This window comes from Oncorhynchus mykiss, chromosome 16 (assembly GCF_057628025.1).
Source record: "Oncorhynchus mykiss isolate SJ-2025 chromosome 16, ASM5762802v1, whole genome shotgun sequence".
Lineage (NCBI taxonomy): Eukaryota > Metazoa > Chordata > Actinopteri > Salmoniformes > Salmonidae > Oncorhynchus > Oncorhynchus mykiss.
This window is the reverse complement of record NC_143037.1, coordinates 47,607,789-47,633,070: the sequence shown is the minus strand read 5'-3', so window position 1 is coordinate 47,633,070 and position 25,282 is coordinate 47,607,789. Positions and strand designations below refer to the sequence as shown.

The 25,282-nt window shown below is 44.6% G+C and overlaps 1 protein-coding gene and 1 long non-coding RNA gene across 2 annotated transcripts in view; one reads left to right on the top strand and one right to left on the bottom strand.

Annotated features, from left to right (window-relative positions):
- LOC110491069 (plexin-A2) overlaps positions 1-25,282 on the top strand; it is a 334,343-nt gene that overhangs the window by 23,911 nt on the left and 285,150 nt on the right. Inside the window, exon 2 of the mRNA XM_036947019.2 lies at positions 22,716-24,080. Within this exon, the coding sequence (XP_036802914.1) occupies positions 22,857-24,080 (1,224 nt within the window). The 5' untranslated portion in view covers positions 22,716-22,856. The remainder of the gene's footprint in view (positions 1-22,715; positions 24,081-25,282) is intronic.
- LOC149976907 (uncharacterized) overlaps positions 1-25,282 on the bottom strand; it is a 167,947-nt gene that overhangs the window by 75,793 nt on the left and 66,872 nt on the right. The window lies entirely within an intron of this gene.

The following is a 25,282-nucleotide window of genomic DNA, read 5'->3' as shown; positions in this document are numbered from 1 at the left end:
GGCCTTCTATAGTGTCTACTCTGCAGCCCCAGTCCCAGTCTCAGTGGCCTTCTATAGTGTCTACTCTGCAGCCCCAGTCCCAGTCTCAGTGGCCTTCTATAGTGTCTACTCTGCAGCCCCAGTCCCAGTCTCAGTGCAGTTCTGTCTGCAGCCGAAGGCCCCAGGCCTCTGTGAAGCCCCTCTGTTTGTTGCTGAAGGCCTCAACCAGACAGGCCAGGACAGGGGAGAAATGGATCAGCATGTTATAGGGCTGTAGGATATCCTGTATGTTTATAGAGGAACTTTGAGGAGCGTGGTTCACTGTAAACACAACATTAACCCTGCTGGGAGGGAGGCTGGGAGGGAGTCTCCCACAGAGAACACAGGCTATTGTACTGCTTCTATACAGGCCATGACTGGCCGTGAATGTGTCTGACACTCAGAAGAACTACGGCAAAGGAAAACAACAGTCATAGGCATCGTTGACTTGCTAAAGGGCATATAGTCAGACATGATAGCTGTAATAAACACCGAATCCGGTGTATTTGTCCTGCATAACAATCATCCTCTATAATAGAATTCGCAGTAAATGAATGAACCTGTTTGACCCTGGCAGAACGTTGTTGTCTTTGAGCCTACCACGGTGTACAGCTTTGCTATGATGGTGATAGCCAGGCTGACGTGACGACAGTCCTGTCTGCTGTGTGTACCAGGCCAGCTATGTCAGCCCAGGCAGGCAGCAATGATCGCTATCAGCCAGTCTCACTCCAATGTTAATTGGATTGGCAGTTAATTGATTAGTAGCATGGGGATAGATAGAGATAGGGAGATAGAGGGGGAGAGCTGTGGCTGGCCCAGCAGGCATGGTTGGCTGGGTAGAGGTGGGAGAGTGGACCATGCTGCCTATGACTGCTGCAGAGGAGAGAGCAAATGCCCCCCGGCCACTGCTCCAAACAGGGGAAGGAGAGAGCTCAGCTTGTGTGTGGGGGTACAACAGGAAACAATGGACTCCCAGGTTGTTTCCTTTAGGAGGCCAGACAGAGCATGGTGCAGAATTGCATGTGCTGTCTCTCTGTACTGCAAGGACGAGGAGGAGTGTGTTTACTAGGGAATCTGGGCAGAGGACCGGCGTCCTGCTGTGGTTCCAGTGGCTGGGTCTTAGTGTGGAGTATATCCCTATACTCAGAGCCAGTGTGATTACAGACCAAGGCCCTACTATCACACACAGACACATATTTGAAACAGCAGCACTAAGAATGGAAGGGATTATTTGGACTGGCGCTCTCTGTCGTTTTCCCTCACAGTTGCAGTCTTATGTAAGCGTAATGGATTTTTGTGTTACTGTTTGGCGCCAGCCGACTGACTGAAATAGGCCTCCCATTCAGTGCTGACTGTTGGCTTCATTATGTAAGGCTTGAAATGAGACTGAATGCATCTAGACCAAAATGGTAGGTGTACCAGCAACCAACCAACTCTCTTGTTTTTCTCGCTTTACCTCTTCCGTTTTCTCTCCCACTCAACCCACATACAGCTCCATGTAGTGGTTCTTAACAGGGATTTGGATGTGATTATTTGACAGAAGGTTGGGTTGAGCGTGCTGTTGTGTGATTGGCCAACTGCAGAGCAGAGTGGAAGTGGAATGGGAACGGGGTCAGAGAGGTGTTCTCCAGAGCAGGGCTGCACTCAGACCACCCCGGCCCAATGGCCCGCTGGGAGAGTTTGTTGAGAGAGCAAGAGAGAGAGGGAGAGAGAGAAAGAGAGAGAGAGCAGCATACACACCTACGCAGGTATGCACACACACACCTACGCAGGTATGCACACACACACACACTCACACAGACAAACTCACCAGGTAGCCCCTGGACTTACACTGACCTGTGTCTGACTCTCTGACCCTGGCAATATGCTCTCTCCATCACCTCACTACAGCTGATTCCCTCTGGTGTTACTCAGCACTGAGTTAGTATTTATGCCATCTGATGTTAGCTAGACCCAACCCGCTGAGACATTATTTCAAGTCTGGTCCACACAGGACCGGCAGGATACACAAGGCCTTGCTAAGCCAAGTCAAGCCAATTCCCCTTGCTCTGCCCCTAGCTCCTGCTGCCTAATGCTACACACCAAGTTACTTTACTCTCTCCTTATAAGGATGTTTTTTAGCACATCTCACACAGACCATATTATTTAGTAGAAAACCCATGCTTTAGCTCCTCCATTTACAGTTTTTTTTTGTTTTACCATCGCTAGGACTAATTTCTCAATACTTAGGTTATTATTTTATATACTCTTCACACAGTTCTCCTTACCAACTTTCAGCTTGGCACAGCAGTTAATTTCACATCCAAAATGCACTAAAACTACCAAAACACTTCATACATGTCTCAAATCAACGCGTTCTTCCATAGCACTAGCAAAGGCTGTCACCCACAACAAGCACACTTGTCACTCATAACACAACGACCTAAACAACACTAACAACAGGTAGCATTACAGGTAGCATTACAGGTAGCATTACATGTTTTGTTTACAAAACAAGAATGACACCTCTCTACTGTTTAGAATCCACTGCAGTTTATGTTACAGGAATGTATCGGACATGGTGCAATATGCTTCAATGTGTTTTATGTCATTCTTTGGCATTGAGTTATTCCAAAATAGATTAAATTGTATATACACCATCTACCGATACAGATACAGTAGCAATTCTAGTCAACCCTGTCTTCTGCAATTGGCCACAGGTTCTCATCCACATCACATCCTATGTCATCTTGGGCAATACACCTAGGAAAGAATCTATTGGCCTGGTCCATCCCTGGAAATCTTCTGCAGATATTTCCAGGCATCCAGCATTCATTGCATCCAGGAGGGACATTTGATCATTTGTATGGTGGTCATTGACCTTCCACCTCCATGAGGAAAATCATTCCTCTATGGGGTTGAGGAATGGAGAGTAAGGTGGGAGGAAAAGTGACACCATCCTGGGATGGGCTGAAAACCACTCTGTGAACTTAAGTTTAACAGTTTTGAAAAGAGTATGTTAAACATGTGTAAATTGGCCTGTAGGTACATAGAGTTTTGGTGATGGTTGTGTCTGAGTGAGAAAAACATTTCTGAAATTTGAAAGATGTAGTCACTGAATGCATTTTGTGCCAAAGCAATTAAAAATTATCCACAGTTTAGCCCACATAGACTGCTGTTGTGCTCACTGTGTGAAGAGTTTAGAAAAAGTGACCTAAGTATTGAGAAATGGGTCCAAGCGATTGTAAATTGTTTTCCTCCAGAAATGTAAAGGTAACTGTGATTTGATGACAGTAATTTATTACAAACAACTACAAATGTGTATTCTTTAAATTATAACGCAGGTGCTCAGAGGCTGTTCCTATAAAACTCTATATTCTAGTTAATTAACACTTTAAACAGTGCATTCATGCTTGTTAGACTTTTATTCACATTACTTTCCAAACTGCTAAATAAGAGACATTGGATGAAATCGGTCTACAGAGGATATACAGTATATTCCATCAAATATGTATAGTGTGTAATAGAGGTCGACCGATTTTGTTTTTTCAACACCGATACCGATTATTGGAGGACCAAAAAAGCCGATACCGATTAATCGGCCGATTTTTATTTATTTATTTGTAATAATGACAATTACAAGAATACTGAATGAACACTTATTTTAACTTAATATAATACATCAATAAAAATCAATTTAGCCTCAACTAAATAATGAAACATGTTCAATTTGGTTTAAATACCGCAAAAACAAAGTGTTGGAGAAGTAAAAGTGCAATATGTGCCATGTAAAAAAGCTAACGTTTGAGTTCCTTGCTCAGAACATGAGAACATATGAAAGTTGGTGTTTCCTTTTGACATGAGACTTCATTATTCCAAGGTAAGAGGTTTTAGGTTGTAGTTAATATAGTATTTATTTCTCTCCAATCCATTTGTATTTCATTTATCTTTGACTATTGGATGTTCTTATAGGCACTATAGTATTGCCAGCGTAACAGTATAGCTTCCGTCCCTCTCCTCGCCCCTACCTGGGCTCGAACCAGGAACACATCGACAACAGCCACACTCGAAGCAGCGTTACCCATCGCTCCACAAAAGCCGCAGCCTTTGCAGAGCAAGGGGAATAACTACTCCAAGTCTCAGAGCGAGTGACGTTTGAAACGCTATTAGCGCACACCCAGCTAACTAGCGAGCCATTTCACATCGGTTACACCAGCCATTAGGCTGAAAGGCTTGAAGTCATAAACAGCGCTGTGCTTGCGAAGAGCTGCTTGCAAAACACACAAAAGTGCTGTTTGAATGAATGCTTACGAGCCTGCTGCTGCCTACCATCACTGAGTCAGACTGCTCTATCAAATCATAGACTTAATTATAACATAATAACACACAGAAATAGGAGCCTTTGGTCATTAATATGGAAGAATCCGGAAACTATAATTTTCGAAAACATACATTTATTATTTCAGTGAAATACGGAACCGTTCTGTATTTTATCTAACGGGTGGCATCCCTAAGTCTAATTATTTTTGTTACATTGCACAACCTTCAATGTTATGTCATAACTGCGTAAAATTCTGGCAAATTAGTTCGCAATGAGCCAGGCGGCCCAAACTGTTGCATATACCCTGACTCTGCATGCAATGAACGCAAGAGAAATGACACAATTTCACCTGGTTAATATTGCCTGCTAACCTGGATTTCTTTTAGCTAAATATGCAGGTTTAAAAATATTTACTTCTGTGTATTGATTTTAAGAAAGGCATTGATGTTTATGGTTAGTTACAGTCGTCCAACGATTGTGCTTTTTTGCAAATGCGCTTTTGTCAAACCATCCCACAGCGCTGCATTGATTATATGCAATGCAGGACACGCTAGATAAACGAGTAATATCATCAACCATGTGTAGTTATAACTAGTGATTATGATGGATTGATTGTTTTTTATAAGATAAGTTTAATGCTAGCTAGCAACTTACCTTGGCTTCTACTGCATTTGCGTAACAGGCAGGCTCCTTGTGGAGTGCAACGAGAGGCAGGTGGTTAGAGCGTTGGACTAGTTAACTGTAAGGTTGCAAGATTGGATCCCCCGAGCTGACAAGGTGAAACTCTGTCAAACAATGCAGTTAACCCACCATTCCTAGGCCGTCATTGAAAATAAGAATGTGTTCTTAACTGACTTGCCTAGTTAAATAAAGGTATAAAGAAGAAAAAAAGAAAAATCGGCGCCCAAAAATACTGATTTCCGATTGTTGAAATCGGCCCTAATTAATCGGCCATTCCGAGTCGACCTCTACTATGAAATTGTGCCTAGTGTGAAATTCATACCACTGCATCTTTCAACCCCTTCTTTCATTAGGCCCCACACCACTGACTTTCAAAGCACAGGGATTATACATCATATGAGACATGTTGCAGGAATGGTTAAGAATGGAAACGTGTATGCTGTCAATCAAACAGCCTAATGTGATTCCTATTTCCTCCTCCTTTACTGCCCTCTTTCTACGTCTTCTCGTTACAATTCAGATGTATGGAAATCAGCCTGGCTAATAGAAACCTGAAGCACACGGGCTGACATTCAGCTCTGATGACCAGACACCAGTGGTATGTCTGTCCCATCTCGCTATGGATGCTTCAAACTTAATATGACTGGTGCAAATGGGTTGTTGGTTTGTTTATTTGGGGGATGGTGTGTCCGTATTGTGTGTGTACGTGTAAACGTGTGTATATGTGCCTGTGTATGTGTGTGTGTGCGTGTGTGTGTGTATGTGTTTTGAGCAGGAGTTGCAGTGGGCGGGGGAACACGAGACATTAGAATAACAATGATATTGTAATCTCTCTCTGAGGATGTCGTAGTAGTTTTGAGGCGTAATGCCATTGAGCACTTATTCAAACAAAGCTTAAGTTGAGAGTGAAGCAGCCAGGGTGGTGGGGTGCCTCGCTGAGTCTCGGCAGGACGTGGGTTAAAGGGGAAGATTAGAGATGCACACGCCCTTGTTTGCATTCAAGGATAAAGCTTGTATGAATGCTGACGCTCGCTAATTCTTCTGTTGCGTTGACAAGGACATGGCTTGTTCTGTGGAAGACATCAAAGTGTGAGGGCTTTAGTAGACTTTGATACGATTCAGAGTAAAATCTATGTAATAACATTGCAGAGGCTGCTGTGGTTGGTTAGCGCTGTGACTGGCTTCAGTAGACCCAGACAGTGACCTCAGCCTTAACACTAGAACCCCCTGGCCTCTCAGCCTATCAGTACCCACTAGAGAATGTTGCCAGGCGTCCCCTTTAGCGTATGCATCAGATGCATATCAAACTGCAAACATGCTTGATTTGTCCACTGTTCTGAGCAGGCTAGTCTTCTTTGTAATCAACTTGACTGCCAGGGAAATTGATGTGAAGATGTCTTTCTGCCTTTGCCCATGTAGACCACAGTGAGTCTCAACTAGGGTTGCAAAGGGTCTGAAACTTTCCGGTAAATTCCAGAAATGTTCCTGTAAATGTTTTTAGCACTCACAACAAGCAACCTCTGACAAAAGTGGATGCAGAGTTTAACAGAGGTCAAGTGAAGGTCAAGCAAATCGTAGAGAAAGCAGACTGTATTGCAATCATCTCTGATGGGTGGTCGAATGTTCGTGGGCAAGGAATAATTAACAACATCATTTCCACCCCTCAACCTGTATTCTACGAGAGCACAGACACAAGGGACAACAGACACTGGTTTCTACATTGCAGATGACTTGAATGCAGTCATCAATGACCTTGGACCACAGAAGGTATTTGCACTGGTGACAGACAGTGCTGTGAACACGAAGGCTGCTTGCTCTAAAGTGGAGGAGTCCTACCCTCACATCACACCCATTGGCTGTGCTGCTCATGCATTGAATCTGCTCCTCAAGGACATCATTGCACTGAAAACAATGAATACACTCTAGAAGAGAGCCAAGGAAATGGTTAGGTATGAGGTCATAAAGTTATAGCAGCAATCTACCTCACCAAGCAAAGTGAGAAGAATAAGAGCACCACATTGAAACTGCCCAGCAACACTCGTGGGTGTGGTATTGTCATCGTTTGACAGTCTCCTGAAGCGGAAGGAGTCTCTCCAAGAAATGGCCATATCACAGTCTGCCGATATGGACAGCCCCATCAAGAGGATCCTCCTGGATGATGCATTTTGGGAGAGAATGGTAAGCAGCCTGATACTCCTGAAACATATAGCAGTAGCCATTGGATGGATTGAGGGAGGCAATGCCATCCTGTCTGATGTTCAGACTCTGCTTGCAGATGTAAGAGAAGAAATCCGTACGGCCCTGCCTACATCACTGTTGCTCCATGCAGAGGAAACTGCAGTTCTGAAATGCATCAAAAAGCACGAAGACTTCTGCCTGAAGCCCATACACACTGCAGTGTACATGTTGGACCCCAAGTATGCTGGCAAGAGCATCCTGTTTGGTGCAGAGATCAACAACGCTTATGGTGTCATCACTACCGTGTCTCGCCACCTTGGCCTGGATGAGGGCAAGGGTCTTGGCAGTCTGTCGAAGTACACTTCCAAGCAAGGGCTTTGGGATGGAGATGCAATATGGCAGTCATGCCAACATATCTCATCAGCCACCTGGTGGAAGGGACTTTGTGGATCTGAGGCTCTTTCCCCTGTTGCCTCCATCATCCTCCAAATCCCACCAACATCAGCCGCCTCAGAGGGCAACTGGTCCTTATTTGGGAACACACAAGCCAAAGCACGCAACAGGCTGACCAATAGAAGGGGTGAAAATTGTGTGGCCATCCGGGCAAATTTGAGGCTTTTTGAGCCTGACAACAAGCCATTCTCAACAAGGTTGGAAAGTGACAGTGAAGATTGGAAGGATTTAATAATATGCAATTAAGTCTACTTATGAGAAGGTAAAATGTTTATGTTTCTGTCTTCATATGATATGGTAAACATATCCAATGAAAAAAAACATCTATATTTAGATGGTATTAATATTAATTTGCATATATTTCCCTTAATTCCCATATGTTCCCGTTAATTCTAATATATTCCCGTTAATTCTGACGGAAAGTTTCCACCTCTGAATATTCCCCAAAATGTGCAACACTACTCAAAACCACAGTCTCAGACAGTCGCTCACCCGCTGGCCTGGTTTCAACTTTCCCCAGATATGGAAAGCAATTGAGCAAGTACAAAACATGCACCATTATCAGTTTCTATTTGGTTTCTATCAGCCATTCATCCATTGACGACAGAATAGCAGATTGTAATTTTCCGTTTTTTTTTGTGTTACTAGTTTTTTCTTAGTAGCCAGAGCCAAACTGCAGAATATGCTCTTTCAGATACTATATAGAAATCACAATGTTTTACCTGCATGTGACTCTGAAGGCGGATTTGATCAAGCGAAGCTCCTTTCCTTGCATCTGTCAAATACAAGATGCGCCCATCTCTTCATGCACAATTTGACAACTGATTGCCCTAATATTGTCACTCATCAGATTATTGTCAATGTAATCTTGCCTATAGGCTAACTCTTATTATGTGTGATATTATTTTCGGTGTAGTTTAGATGTAGTGTCAATGGGCCGGTTGTGCAGGCTGACTGGCATTGTCAGTTTCCCGCTCATCAACTTGGATAGAGTCAAGGATATATTTTGCATTATACTAAAGGCCCGCTGCAACACATAGCATGTTTTCGTTTCCCTTACAATCAATTGGATTGGTAATAGAGTTGTAGTAAATAAAACAGTCCCATAACAGCTTATTTTTGACAAAGTAAAGCGTAAAAGAGAAGGGGATCAAACTGCCATGCAGTCAAATGATTAACTTGAGCTCCAACACTGATAAATAGGCATAATACAAGCTCATCATTACACTATTGTCTTTCTAGATAAAATCAGCCTCTTCATCGTTCAGTTAGGCCTCATTTTAAGTTAGATTATTAAGTAGGGTGCACAATTATCGCCCATTCATCCATTTGTCATTCATTCAGTGAGGAGAGAGAGATGCATTAGAGCCTGGCTGGGTACCAAGGTCCGACAGCACATTGTCTTGGAGCCTGGCTGGGTACCAACTTCCTACAGCACATTGAATAGGAGCCTGGCTGGGTACCAACATCCTACAGAACATTGTCTTGGAGCCTGGCTGGGTACCAACGTCCTACAGCACATTGTCTTGGAGCCTGGCTGGGTACCAATGTCCTACAGCACATTGTCTTGGAGCCTGGCTGGGTACCAACGTCCTACAGAACATTGTCTTGGAGCCTGGCTGGGTACCAACGTCCTACAGCACATTGTCTTGGAGCCTGGCTGGGTACCAACGTCCTACAGGACATTGTCTTGGAGCCTGGCAGTGTACCAACGTCCTACAGCACTTGTCTTGGAGCCTGGCTGGGTACCAATGTCCTACAGCACATTGTCTTGAAGCCTGGCTGGGTACCAACGTCCTACAGCACATTGTCTTGGAACCTGGCTGGGTACCAACGTCCTACAGAACATTGTCTTGGAGCCTGGCTGCGTACCAACGTCCTACAGAACATTGTCTTGGAGCCTGGCTGCGTACCAACGTCCTACAGAACATTGTCTTGCTGGGTTAAGTTAGGAATAAGTGTGAAAAAAACTGGTAAAAAGGCTCTAAACACTTTTCTGGTTGTGATAAATTCAATCTGACAAATGAGCAGTGTAAAATACAAACATTTAGTAAACGTCAGGGAAGGAACAGGACATCACTTTTTTAGGGGGCACATTTTTTGTATTTACAAAAATGAAACAGTTTGGAAGAGTTTGCATGTATTATTGTGACCTTTTGTTAGTTTTGGACTTGGGTAATGTTTTTTTCATCTATTCGGGCACACAGTGTTTGTGATTGGTCAACAGTAGGGATTCTTCAATAAACTCTTTGTTGTCATACAAGTAGAGACAACTCGTTTTCATGGACATTTTTCAATTGAGAAATACTACACCAAACATCTTAGTTAGATGTAAAATCACTCGACTAAGATCTCCCCGGCAAAAGCATCAAAAGTAATGACATATTCCTTGAGTTATCTTAGATTAAATCTGACTATTTTGTGGAAGTGTATACTGGCTACGGCGTTTCAAAATGGACAAACAGTACTTTTAAGGTCTTTTAAGGGAGTATGCTCTCTTCGGTTCGCCTAGACGACTTTGGCTAGCCATCAGCCAAACTGAAGCATGCTGACGCCTTTAGGGCAATACAGGAGACCACTAGGCCATGGGCTTGTCACCAGAGCAGTGATATGGGTCACTAATAAAGATATTACCATGTCGAAACACTGGATGCAGAGTGCTCTGACTGAGTGCCCTTAGAGTGGCCCAGAGTGGATGTGTAATCATGGACAAGTGTAGAGTCATTTACTATGCTAAACCCCTAGTTATTTTTCATTGGTAGCTCAGAGCATGTCAATTGATACATAACAACAACAGCACTGGAAATTGGAAATTATAGTAGCCTAGTCTATGTTGTGCTTGTTGTAACAGCTTGATAGCAGTGTGTTTACTTTCATATTTCCTGCATGACCCAACATAGTTTTTTGGCATAAAAAACATTTATTTCACTTTTTTAGCATTCTATCACAAAGAGCACAGCTTCAAATTAATTTAAAAAACAAATATTCCCCATCTCAAGAAGTTAAGAAGAAAAAATCACTATAGTAGGTGCCTATAAAGTGTTAAATAAATTAACAGAGTTTACTGTAACAGGGCTGACCGTAACGGATTGACAACTTCATCTTAAATCAGCCATAAATTGTGACAGGAAGCTTGTTGTGTGCAACAGGGAGGGGCAATTGAATGCAAGCTTCACTAAAACATTTCAATTGTTAAAAAGATTCTAGCCTGTCTATCTATTGGTAACAGGGTTGATGCGTTGTGCTCAACCCGCTCAGTTTTCCACCGTAAAACACCAGAAAATGTCCATAAAGTGTAGAACCAGCTCACCTATTTTTACATTATGATTTGGCTATTAGATGTTCAATATCTCTTGAAATATATATATATTTAAAAGTTTTATTCAGTTCACGTAACAGGATTTACCTTAAAATGAGGGACAGACATAAAGGAACCTCTAATCACATGAAATGACTTTGTCAAAGCAACAAAATAACAAGGGCTTTACAATGATGGTGAAAACTTGGAGAAAGTTTGGGATTAAGTGGGTTAAAGTGCACGGAGGGACATGTCAAAAGGCTGAATTTTGGCACATACAGTGCCTTGCGAAAGTATTCGGCCCCCTTGAACTTTGCGACCTTTTGCCACATTGCCACTGTATTTTTTTGTGAAGAATCAACAACAAGTGGGACACAATCATGAAGGGGAACGACATTTATTGGATATTTCAAACTTTTTTAACAAATCAAAAACAGAAAAATTGGGCGTGCAAAATTATTCAGCCCCCTTAAGTTAATACTTTGTAGCGCCACCTTTTGCTGCGATTACAGCTGTAAGTCGCTTGGGGTATGTCTCTATCAGTTTTGCACATCGAGAGACTGAAATTTTTTCCCATTCCTCCTTGCAAAACAGCTCGAGCTCAGTGAGGTTGGATGGAGAGCATTTGTGAACAGCAGTTTTCAGTTCTTTCCACAGATTCTCGATTGGATTCAGGTCTGGACTTTGACTTGGCCATCCTAACACCCGGATATGTTTATTTTTGAACCATTCCATTGTAGATTTTGCTTTATGTTTTGGATCATTGTCTTGTTGGAAGACAAATCTCCGTCCCAGTCTCAGGTCTTTTGCAGACTCCATCAGGTTTTCTTCCAGAATGGTCCTGTATTTGGCTCCATCCATCTTCCCATCAATTTTAACCATCTTCCCTGTCCCTGCTGAAGAAAAGCAGGCCCAAACCATGATGCTGCCACCACCATGTTTGACAGTGACGATGGTGTGTTCAGCTGTGTTGCTTTTACGCCAAACATAACGTTTTGCATTGTTGCCAAAAAGTTCAATTTTGGTTTCATCTGACCAGAGCACCTTCTTCCACATGTCCAGGTGGCTTGTGGCAAACTTTAAACAACACTTTTTATGGATATCTTTAAGAAATGGCTTTCTTCTTGCCACTCTTCCATAAAGGCCAGATTTGTGCAATATACGACTGATTGTTGTCCTATGGACAGAGTCTCCCACCTCAGCTGTAGATCTCTGCAGTTCATCCAGAGTGATCATGGGCCTCTTGGCTGCATCTCTGATCAGTCTTCTCCTTGTATGAGCTGAAAGTTTAGAGGGACGGCCAGGTCTTGGTAGATTTGCAGTGGTCTGATACTCCTTCCATTTCAATATTATCGCTTGCACAGTGCTCCTTGGGATGTTTAAAGCTTGGGAAATGTTTTTGTATCCAAATCCGGCTTTAAACTTCTTCACAACAGTATCTCGGACCTGCAAGGTGTGTTCCTTGTTCTTCATGATGCTCTCTACGCTTTTAACGGACCTCTGAGACTATCACAGTGCAGGTGCATTTATACGGAGACTTGATTACACACAGGTGGATTGTATTTATCATCATTAGTCATTTAGGTCAACATTGGATCATTCAGAGATCCTCACTGAACTTCTGGAGAGAGTTTGCTGCACTGAAAGTAAAGGGGCTGAATAATTTTGCACGCCCAATTTTTCAGTTTTTGATTTGTTAAAAAAGTTTGAAATATCCAATAAATGTCGTTCCACTTCATGATTGTGTCCCACTTGTTGTTGATTCTTCACAAAAAAATACAGTTTTATATCTTTATGTTTGAAGCCTGAAATGTGGCAAAAGGTCGCAAAGTTCAAGGGGGCCGAATACTTTCGCAAGGCACTGTAAGCAAGTCTTTGTTCATATTAAAAAATGAGATTTATTGAATTGTCTATATTAAACTATATTGTGGTCTATATTAAACGGGCACTTCATTTAATATAACAGGCTTTTAAAATGCTATATTTGTGCTCAATTTCTACTTTAAATATCAAAGGGACGAAAAAGGCATTCATTTCGTGGAACGACCCAGCCACAGACGTTAAGGAATAGGCCTCGCTGTTAGTTGAAGGATATAGCCAACCTAATCTCTCCATAACACCAGTAGCACAGGCAGGAAAACAGTTCTCGTGGTTAGTGAGGGTGTTATCCCTCGCCGCCTCCTTTCTTCATTTCCTATTTTCCTCTCCTCTACTGTGCTTTTCCCCTGTGGTGGGCTGGATGGCTGGATATGATAGGTTTAGTGTTATTGGAAACAGACAGGGGTTGGCACAGAGACCGTTACTACCACTGCAGTCACATTCAGCTCCTGTAGCTATGAGAAAGAGAAACTTACACATGTAAGTACTGTCCTCAACTCCTCTCTGTCTCTATATTGGCACCCTATTCCTTATGCAGTGCACTATATGGGGAATTAGGGTAGCGTTTCAGACGGAACCAGTCAATGCCCCTTTAAGGAGACAAAGGAACGCAGATATAAACAGTGGGGAGAACATGTATTTGATACACTGCCGATTTTGCAGGTTTCCTACTTACAAAGCATGTAGAGGTCTGTAATTTTTATCATAGGTACACTTCAACTGTGAGAGACGGAATCTAAAACAAAAATCCAGAAAATCACATTGTATGATTTTTAAGTAATTAATTTGCATTTTATTGCATGACATAAGTATTTGATACATCAGAAAAGCAGAACTTAATATTTGGTACAGAAACCTTTGTTTGCAATTACAGAGATCATACGTTTCCTGTAGTTCTTGACCAGGTTTGCACACACTGCAGCAGGGATTTTGGCCCACTCCTCCATACAGACCTTCTCCAGATCCTTCAGGTTTTGGGGCTGTCGCTGGGCAATACGGACTTTCAGCTCCCTCCAAAGATTTTCTATTGGGTTCAGGTCTGGAGACTGGCTAGGCCACTCCAGGACCTTGAGATGCTTCTTACGGAGCCACTCCTTAGTTGCCCTGGCTGTGTGTTTCGGGTCATTGTCATGCTGGAAGACCCAGCCACGACCCATCTTCAATGCTCTTACTGAGGGAAGGAGGTTGTTGGCCAAGATCTCGCGATACATGGCCCCATCCATCCTCCCCTCAATACGGTGCAGTCGTCCTGTCCCCTTTTGAGAAAAGCATCCCCAAAGAATGATGTTTCCACCTCCATGCTTCACGGTTGGGATGGTGTTCTTGGGGTTGTACTCATCCTTCTTCTTCCTCCAAACACGTTGAGTGGAGTTTAGACCAAAAAGCTCTATTTTTGTCTCATCAGACCACATGACCTTTTCCCATTCCTCCTCTGGATCATCCAGATGGTCATTGGCAAACTTCAGACGAGCCTGGACATGCGCTGGCTTGAGCAGGGGGACCTTGCATGCGCTGCAGGATTTTAATCCATGACGGCATAGTGTGTTACTAATGGATTTCTTTGAGACTGTGGTCCCAGCTCTCTCCGTGTAGTTCTGGGCTGATCCCTCACCTTCCTCATGATCATTGATGCCCCACGAGGTGAGATCTTGCATGGAGCCCCAGACCGAGGGTGATTGACCATCATCTTGAACTTCTTTCATTTTCTAATAATTGCGCCAACAGTTGTTGCCTTCTCACCAAACTGCTTGCCTATTGTCCTGTAGCCCATCCCAGCCTTGTGCAGGTCTACAATTTTATCCCTGATGTCCTTACACAGCTCTCTGGTCTTGGCCATTGTGGAGAGGTTGGAGTCTGTTTGATTGAGTGTGTGTGGACAGGTGTCTTTTATACAGGTAACGAGTCCAAACAGGTGCAGTTAATACAGGTAATGAGTGGAGAACAGGAGGGTTTCTTAAAGAAAAACTAACAGGTCTGTGAGAGCCAGAATTCTTACTGGTTAGAAGGTGATCAAATACTTACAGTGGGGCAAAAAAGTATTTAGTCAGCCACCCAATTGTGCAAATTCTTCCACTTAAAAAGATGAGAGAGGCCTGTAATTTTCATCATAGGTACACTTCAACTATGACAGACAAAATGAGAAAAAAAATCCAGAAAATCACATTGTAGGATTTTTAATTAATTAATTTGCAAATAATGGTGGAAAATAAGTATTTGGTCACCTACAAACAAGCAAGATTTCTGGCTCTCACAGACCTGTAACTTCTTCTTTAAGAGGCTCCTCTGTCCTCCACTCATTACCTGTATTAATGGCACCTGTTTGAACTTGTTATCAGTATAAAAGACACCTGTCCACAACCTCAAACAGTCACACTCCAAACTCCACTATGGCCAAGACCAAAGAGCTGTCAAAGGACACCAGAAACAAAATTGTAGACCTGCACCAGGCTGGGAAGACTGAATCTGCAATAGGTAAGCAGCTTGGTTTGAAGAAATCAACTGTGGGAGCAATTATTAGGAAATGGAAGACCTACAAGACCACTGATAATCTCCCTGGGGCTCCACGCAAGATCTCACCTCGTGGGGTCAAAATGATCAGAAGAATGGTGAGCAAAAATCCCAGAACCACACGGGGCGACCTAGTGAATGACCTGCAGAGAGCTGGGACCAAAGTAACAAAGCCTACCATCAGTAACACACTACGCCACCAGGGACTCAAATCCTGCAGTGCCAGACGTGTCCCCCTGCTTAAGCCAGTACATGTCCAGGCCCGTCTGAAGTTTGCTAGAGAGCATTTGGATGAACCAGAAGAAGATTGGGAGAATGTCAGATGAAACCAAAACTTTTGGTAAAAACTCAACTCGTCATGTTTGGAGGACAAAGAATGCTGAGTTGCTGAGTTGCATACAAAGAACACCATACCTACTGTGAAGCATGGGGGTGGAAACATCATGCTTTGGGGCTGTTTTTCTGCAAAGGGACCAGGACGACTGATCCGTGTAAAGGAAAGAATGAATGGGGCCATGTATCGTGAGATTTTGAGTGAAAACCTTCCATCAGCAAGGGCATTGAAGATGAAACGTGGCTGGGTCTTTCAGCATAAGAAGCATTTCAAGGTCCTGGAGTGGCCTATCCAGTCTCCAGATCTCAACCCCATAGAAAATCTTTGGAGGGAGTTGAAAGTCCGTGTTGCCCAGCAACAGCCCCAAAACATCACTGCTCTAGAGGAGATCTGCATGGAGGAATGGTCCAAAATACCAGCAACAGTGTGTGAAAACCTTGTGAAGACTTACAGAAAACGTTTGACATCTGTCATTGCCAACAAAGGGTATATAACAAAGTATTGAGATAAACTTTTGTTATTGACCAAATACTTATTTTCCACCATAATTTGCTAATAAATTCATAAAAAATCCTACAATGTGATTTTCTGGATTTTTTTTCTCATTTTGTCTGTCATAGTTGAAGTGTACCTATGATGAAAATTACAGGCCTCTCATCTTTTTAAGTGGGAGAACTTGCACAATTGGTGGCTGACTAAATACTTTTTCCCCCACTGTATGTCATGCAATAAAATGCTAATTAATTACTTAAAAATCATAGAATGTGATTTTCTGGATTGTTGTATTAGATTCCGTCTCTCACAGTTGAAGTGTACCAATGATAAAACTTACAGACCTCTACATGCTTTGTAAGTAGGAAAACCTGGAAAATTGGCAGTGTATCAAATACATGTTCTCCCCACTGTAACTGTTCTAACTCCTCGACAAGAGACGAGACATAACAGCAGAAACCCTCTCATTCTCTCCAGCAGCATGTCAGTGGAGAAATAAAGACTAATGGACTAACCTCTCCCGCTAATCACTTTTTTTTATATAGTCTCCTCCCATAGAGAAGACCTTCTTTCAGGGGAGATTAAACGTTCTATTTTTAATACCAACATGCAAATGGCTGCTATCTCTGCTGCTGACGGTTCACTTTCTTTAACCCAATCACAAAAGTTTGTTCCAGGCGTGTTATAAACCTCGTAATTATTCTTAATTATGTCTTGAAGTTATTTGTTTGTTGTTTTTTTAAACCAAATTGGGCTCCTGTAGATTGTATCGTCTCACTTTTATTTAACCGTTTCAATTTCATGCTTTATATTAATCATTCAGGGAATAACGGAATTAATCAGAGCCATGAAATTCTGATATGTCATTTTTTCCCTTCCCCACAACAATTAATTGGATTTAATCCGTAACTGGATTTTGGTTTATGTTCTTTATCTCCTGGAATACAATGTCTGTAAATATGAATTTAGGAGATCAAACAATTTTGACTGCATTGTTAAGGAGCTTAGTGTGGGGGAAGTCAAGAGGCACAAAACAGAGGGAGTGAGAGAGGGAGGAGGGATAGAGGGGGAGGGACGGAGGAGGAGAGAGGAACGGCTGCTCTCTTCCAGCAGGGGAAGAGACTGGGGTTCAGAGCTATAGGCCTGCTCAGCTCACTGAAAGAATTCCACCAGAGCAGTCAGGTACTGTTTTGTTGGTCTGTTTTGTCATTGTCCTAGCTTCTCCTCTCCTCCCCTTGTCCTCCAGTGTGGCAAGCCCTCCACTTCTACAGATTAGCCTAGATGCTACCATGTAGCTCCCTGTGCCCGCTGCTGGCCTGGCACTGCCCCCAAAGTTTGTCCAGCGGCCGCCAACTGAGGAACTGAGGGCACCACCAGCGTTCGGGTACAGGGACCAGGCAGGACACAGGCAGACGAGCTAACAGAGGCTTTGTCCAAAAGGCCTCCTTATTCCCTTTATAGTGCACAAGCGACTCACTATAGTGAACTATTGTGCGCTAGCAGCTCTGGCCAGAAGTAGAGAGTTGACAGAAAGAGCTGACAGAGTGCAGCAGCCCTTTGAGTTAGCAAGGCCCTCAGAGGCAGCAGCATGGGTGAGCTGTGCAGGCCAACATGCCGACTGTTTCATTATCAATGGGAAGCTTAAGAGAAACGCATTGTTCATTTCGAAACCATGATCACCGTTTCCAGTTCACAATGGTATGTTGTTGATGTCTTAGCTTCACATCACGTGGCCTGGCCAATACTTTTTCTGCCTGGAGACGAGTTAACTGTCTTCTGGTGTCTGTTTGTTATTTTCCGGGTTGACACTAGTCAGAACATGCAGGGTTCCCCAACTGGTGGTCCGCCTGGGATTTTATTTGGCCACCCAAGTTTTCTCAGCAAAACATTGTAAACATTTTATTTTTATTTTTTTATTGTTGGACATAAAATACATAAAATACTGTATAAACACCAGCAAATCAGCTCCAGTTGATTTCTATTTTGGAAATGTGTTCCAAGGTATTCCCGCACATAATAGAGATAGATATACAGTATGTGATCGTATACGAATGTAAGCACGGTTTGAATCATTCTGGTTTAGTTTGGGCCTCTTGCTGGCCATTTTCAGTTTGCAAATGATGTGTAATTATCTTCCGGCCCGCGGCTGACTCTAGTTGAGGATCCCTGATGTAGAGTAACAGTAGGACTATACAGTAGCTGTTTTGCAACACACATCCAGCAGTGGTGGTCAGTCGGAAGACCTGTGCCTACACACTGACTAATGATGATGAGCTGGTAGATGAAATGGCATGGTTGACAAACACAGGACAGATTGACTCATCCAGGAAGCGGTTAATGCATTTAGTGAGCTGAGCAATCTGAGGTTTTTTTTTGTAAGCTTGTCTGTGGGATGATGTAATTCCCACGTTAGCTGACGTGTGTCTTCCATCCAGTACATCTTTTTGCGTCGCTACAATTTACACGGTTGTAATGTGTCAACAAATCAAAGCTGACCCACAAACAAGGCTTGTTTAGAAAAACAGATGGCTCAATGTGTCCGTGAGCAGACAAAGATGGCTCCGCATCGGGTGGAGTTGCTGTTTAACTGGTAGTCTCTCGTGACAGACAAATCGAGTAGCTGGCCAGCTGCACGCCGCCCGCACGCAAGAGTTGGGTCTGGGTTCGGAGATTAGGCCTGTTTGACACACTGGTAGCATTGGCGGTAAATTGAAAGAGTTGTTTTTACTATACAAGGCTATTCCTACTGTTCAATATAGCTCAGAAGCAAATCAAGCCTGGACAAGAATGTCTCCATTGTAGCCTACAAATGCTACCACAGACTCAGCCAGGCGTATCACCCATGATGCCCCAAGGCCTCTCTAGGTCTAGGCTATTAGGTGACTGGCTCATGATTCACCACCACTAGCTCTTGCATGTTAATTGCTTCACGAGTTCCCGCTGTATATGTCTGCTAGCGAGGAGGAGAGAAAAGACGACGTGGCTTCAAACAAGAAAGCTACTAACAAGCGAAGTCAATCGTGCTATTCAAATCCCTTGGTTGGCAGCATAATGAGTCCCTACCCGTCAAGAGCAGCCAAAAGGAGGGGAAAACAGCATCAACACAGCTCCATTGCTTGGTACAGCTTCTCTTCCTGGTAGCTACATTAGCAGTTGACCTTTGAGACGTTATATATGGTCACCGTTCATTCATTCAGTCTCTTCTTCTGCTCCTGCTCCTGCTTCTTCTTCTTCTGCTTCAGTGCAGCTGCCGCCAGTTCACCCACCAAAACACGAACAAGGAAAAATGAAACCCAAATTCTTCCCAAGCCATAGGGAAGGAGGAGATAGAGGGAAAGGAGGAAGGAAGGGAGAGATGGATGGGTAGTAAAATATTCCTTGCCTTTAGAAAATTTTCAGCCCTCGACTTTTTCCACACTTTGTTACGTTACAGCCTTATTCTAAAATGATTTTTATTTATTGAATCCATTTTAGAATAAGGCTGTAACGTAACAAAGTGTGGAAAAAGTCGAGGGGTCTGAAAATTTTCCAATTTTCTCAGCAATCTACACACAATACCCAATAATGACATCACAATACCCCACAATGACATCACAATACCCCAAAATGAAGAAGCAAAAACAAGTGTTTAGAAATGTTGGGGTTAGGGAGGTGTAAGGAGTTAGGGAGGTGGAGGGGGGTTGGGGAAGTGTGGGGGTTAGGGAGGTGTAAGGAGTTAGGGAGGTGGAGGGGGGTGTGGGAGTTAGGGAGGTGGAAGGTGGTTAGGGAGGTGGAGGGGGGTTAGGGAGGTGGAGGGGGGTTAGGGAGGTGGAGGGGGGTTAGGGAAGTGTGGGGGTTAGAGAGGTGGAGGGGGGTTAGGGAGGTGGAGGGGGGTTAGGGAATTATGGGGGTTAGAGAGGTGTAGGGAGTTAGGGAGGTGGAGGGGGGTTAGGGAAGTGTGGGGTTAGGGAGGTGGAGGGGGGTTAGGGAGGTGGAGGGGGGTGTGGGAGTTAGGGAGGTGTGGGAGTTAGGGAGGTGGAAGGTGGTTAGGGAGGTGGAGGGGGGTTAGGGAGGTGGAGGGGGGTGCTGCCTGCCTGCATTCTAAAGCCCTAAAGGGCAAAAGGCTGAGGGGTTTGAGGTGGAAAGAACTGCTGCCTCAGCAGGAGCCTGATTATACCTCCAGAGGGATATGCTCTGTGCTGCATCCCAAATAGCACCCTAATCCCATTAGGCTCTTGTTCAAAAGTAGTGCATTATATAAGGAACACTTTGCCATTTGGGATGCACCTCTCCTCTGTTTTACTCTGCTCTGCTCTGCTCTGCTCTCTGCTCTGCTCTGCTCTCTGCTCTGCACCTCCATAGCACTACGCTCATACAAAGGATGCAGCATGGCGGCTGCAGCCGTGGTTCAGTCAGGGTGGGCGGGCAGCGCAGGAAGTGGGCTTGATCCTGGTTTATAGCCTAGCCCAGCTCTTTTATGGGACACCTAAGTGCAGCCCACCCACCTCCCACACCTCAGCCCACCCCAGCACACGCAAGGCTAGGCCAGGCCAGGCCAGGCCCCAGTGGCCTCTAGGAACTCACTGTTTATGGGCTGAGGGAGGGAGGTTGGAGGGAGGGACCAAGGATGACAGTTACCAGGTTTTGACAGCAGAGGACTGGGGGAGGGAGGAGTGTGTAAGTGGAGAGGGACTGTAAATATATATGCTGTATACCAGACCCACCTGGAGCACTGTAGATAGCCTCTATATCCCGCCCCATCCAGACATATGCAAATTACTAAATCAAAGAACCAGCTGATTAGTCCAGCCACATCTCTCTATTCTCGTCCTTGGCTTGATTCTCTCTGCTGCCCTCCCCTCTCTCCCGCTCTCCCTCACTGGCTGCTGTGAAATGCAAATGTGGAGTGTAACGAACGATGTAGGCTTGTGTCCGACACGTTTCACCCCCCTGGCGTCCCCACCGACACGCACACGGTCCCCAGCTACCTCGTCCAGCACGCCACTAATTACCCTTGTTGTAGCGCTATGCCTGATCATCCTTGATGTCACAATGCGCTGCGTCCATCGCTGCCATTGTCTCCACTTGTTAGCCCCTCACTGCCTGGCGTTGCTTGGTCCTGATGGAATAATACTGATCAAGGGAGAGAAAACACAGCATGGTATTGGATGCACTATTAAAACGAGGCAGAGAGGGAGAGGAGGGTGAGATGTGCATGTCGAACGGGGTCCTGATTCATTTAGGAAGGATTCTTCCGGAGCCTATGATTAATCCCTGCAGGATGTGATGGTGTCAGCGGTGGACAAAAAAACAGAGTAACGTTGAATAATAATAATTAATAGATTCATATCCTGGTTGAACAGACAGAGACCTTAAAGAGCAGAGAGGGAGGGGTGGAGAGAGGGGGGGGGGGGGGGTAAGAAGAGTGGGGGTGGAGAAAAGCAGATAGGGGGAGAGAGAGAGGAGGGAGGGAGGGGTGTGAGAGAGGGAAGGAGAGAAGAAGGGAGGGAAGGAGGGGAAAAGTGGGAAGATAAAACAGACAGAGGAGGGTTGCAAGCAGAGGATCTGTCTCCCAATTTGTTCTCACTTTGTTCCAGTAATAAGATCCAGACCTCCCCTCTACCGTGGACCAGATAATTAACTCCTGGGGATAAACTGTGAAGAGGGGCTCTCTCTTTCCCTCTGTCTTTCCCTTTCTCTACCCATCTCTCTCTCTCTTTCTCTCTGTCTCCCTCTCTCTCTTGATTTATAGCATTGTGGTGGGGATGACATCTCTGCAGCCAGTCTGCAAAGCATTGTTACATAAATTGCAAACTTTCCTTGATATATGTTTTCACAGTTAGATTGGAAATGAGTAGCATGGATAGAGGAGGGGGTACAATCAAAATGAGATGGCAATGCTTCCCTCCCAGAAATAGATTTAGGGTAATATGAGCCCAATACATGTATTTAACATGCCTTTGGTTTTTAGCTGTGCTGTAACCTCAAAAGTCTTTCTCTAGCTGGAGTACATAAAACCCTGGTTTAAATGTCAAGACATTTTTAGCCTCTTGCTTGTATTATTTGACCCATGGCATCTGTTCATTATAGCATTAAATAAGTGGCTCCGTGGAGCACTAGCCTGAAGTGTGCTCCTCTGATGTGTGGATGACACTAAGTAGTATGACTCATTTCAGTGCATGGTGAGGCTTGATCTGTGAAATGTGGCGCCCTGGGCAGTCCGTTGGTTTGTGGTGTTCTTAGAAACCCACTGTCTCAGTGTCTGAGGCCTGAAGCAGCTAGGCAGCAGGACTCAGGACTCAGGTCTCAGGTCATGCTAATTTCCGTTAGCCGTAACCTGCTCACTTTCCTTCATTGTCTTATCAGACCTCTCTTGTCCAGCAACTCCTCTGGAATGTAGCGATAAAGGTTTTCTCTCAGCATTCATTCTACTGTTCCCTAACTCATCGCCTTGGCCAGGGTGAACTTTCCAAAGCAGCAGGAGGGACCAAAAGAAAGGCCTTTTCCGTTATCTGCTTCCCCTTTGACTGTGAGTGTGAGTCACAATGCGCTCTCTTTCATTTATTCACCCACCTCTCTCTCTTTCTCTCTTTCAGAAACATGTGAAGACCGTGGTGAAGATAAAAGCGCGAACCTAGCCTTTGAGAACACAAAGAGGAAGGTAGCCTCCCTCCCACTCCTCCTCCATCCTCCCCCTGTTCAGTCTGCTGTTGCCTTGTTGCAGAGTCCCTAGTGGTATGGAGGGCCGACGGTCGCGGCGAGTCACACAATACAGCGCCAGAACATTCCCAGCGGGCCCTACACGGGGCGCTGTGCTGGCCATGCTGGGCTGCTGGGTGTTAGCTGTCGCTGCCACCGTGTGCCAAGGCCAGACCACCTTCACCAGCTTCCACCCAGAGCGCCGGGAGTGGGCCTTCAACCATCTGACGGTCCACCAGACAACTGGGGCGCTCTACATCGGAGCAGTCAACCGTGTCTACAAGCTATCAGGCAACCTGACCCTGATGGTGTCCCACGACACAGGCCCTGAGGACGATAACAAGGCCTGCTACCCGCCCCTCATCGTCCAGCCCTGCTCTGAACCCCTGACCTCCACTAACAACGTCAACAAGCTGCTCCTTATAGACTACAGCCAGAATCGCCTTCTGGCTTGCGGTAGCCTCTACCAGGGAGTCTGTAAACTCCTTCGTCTGGACGACCTGTTTATCCTAGTGGAGCCGTCCCATAAGAAAGAGCACTACCTCTCCAGCGTCAACCAGACAGGCACCATGTACGGGGTAATCGTGCCCTCCCATGGCCAGGACGGGACTCTCTTCATCGGGACGGCAGTAGACGGCAAGCAGGACTACTTCCCTACCATCTCCAGCCGCAAGCTGCCCCGTGACCCAGAGTCCTCAGCCATGCTTGACTACGAGCTCCACACGGACTTCGTCTCGTCTCTGATAAAGATCCCGTCAGACACGCTTGCGCTGGTGTCCCACTTCGACATCTACTACGTGTATGGCTTCGCCAGTGGTTCCTTCGTCTACTTCCTGACCGTCCAGCCTGAGACGCCGGAGAACAGCATGTCATCTGGCGGATCCTCCAATGATCTCTTCTACACCTCGCGCATTGTACGCCTCTGCAAGGATGACCACAAGTTCCACTCGTACGTCTCCTTACCTGTGGGCTGCGTGAGGAATGGCGTGGAGTACCGTCTCCTGCAGGCTGCCTACCTAGCTAAGCCGGGCCGTGTGCTGGCCGCCTCGCTGAACATCAGTGCCACAGATGACGTGCTCTTCACCGTGTTCTCCAAGGGCCAGAAGCAGTACCACCAGCCGCCAGATGACTCTGCGCTCTGCGTGTTCACCATCAAGGACATCAACGCCCGTATCAAGGAGCGCCTGCAGTCCTGCTACCAGGGAGAGGGCAACCTGGAGCTCAACTGGCTGCTGGGAAAAGACGTGCAGTGCACAAAAGCTGTGAGTTTACAGAGGAGACACATGGACGCACACACACACACACGCACACACACACACTGCTGAGGAAGCACATGCAATGCACCAAGACGAAGAGTTGAATAAGGCCCATTCAAAGGTTAAGGAACTACAGAGAAACGCATACTGTAAATGGTGCATATTTCAAACACATACTGTAAATGGTGCATATTTCAAACACATACTGTAAATGGTGCATATTTCAAACACATACTGTAAATGGTGCATATTTCAAACACATACTGTAAATGGTGCATATTTCAAACACATACTGTAAATGGTGCATATTTCAAACACATACTGTAAATGGTGCATATTTCAAACACATACTGTAAATGGTGCATATTTCAAACACATACTGTAAATGGTGCATATTTCAAACACATACTGTAAATAGTGCATAGTTCAAACACACTGTAAATAGTTCAAAGTTCAAACACATACTGTAAATAGTTCAAAGTTCAAACTCATACTGTAAAGAATGAATAGTTCAAATACATACTGTAAATAGTGAATAGTTCAAACATACTGTAAATAGTGCATAGTTCAATCACATACTCTAAATAGTGCATAGTTCAAACACACATACTGTAAATAGTGAATAGTTCAAACATACTGTAAATAGGTCTCTCTCCGTAATCATACCCAATGACCATTTTGGCTCAGTAGAGTCACGTGGTCTGTTATCATTTCTACAGAGAACAATGTACAATAGTGCTAGACTCATCTTACACAGTGCAAATCCAAGGTTATTGTAGGCATTGATACAGTGAAACCAAACCAGCCATCATTATTCAGCCTCTGTTCCCATTCACACCTCAACGTTCACTTACCAAGAAGCAGACAGCTCCCTTCCACTGGGAGTTCTCATCAGCCTCAGTTCAATGTAGAAAGCCAACAGAATAATTCATTTACATTTTACACTGACTGTAGTCTACTGAGGTTACCGCTGGTAATAGCTTACAGAGCCATTCCTCAGCTCAACTCAGCTCTAATATCATGTGTACCAGTCTGTTTGTGCTAACGTTCCACTTCTTGCCACTCCATTACTGGCATATTACACAGAGTACAAGGAGTGGAATACTAGCACAAAACAAATCTGGACTTTAGGCTACCACTCTAATGTTTCCTCTAGGCATTAAACAACAGGGCAGCAACCCCAGCTCACCAACGACCTTGGAAACGAC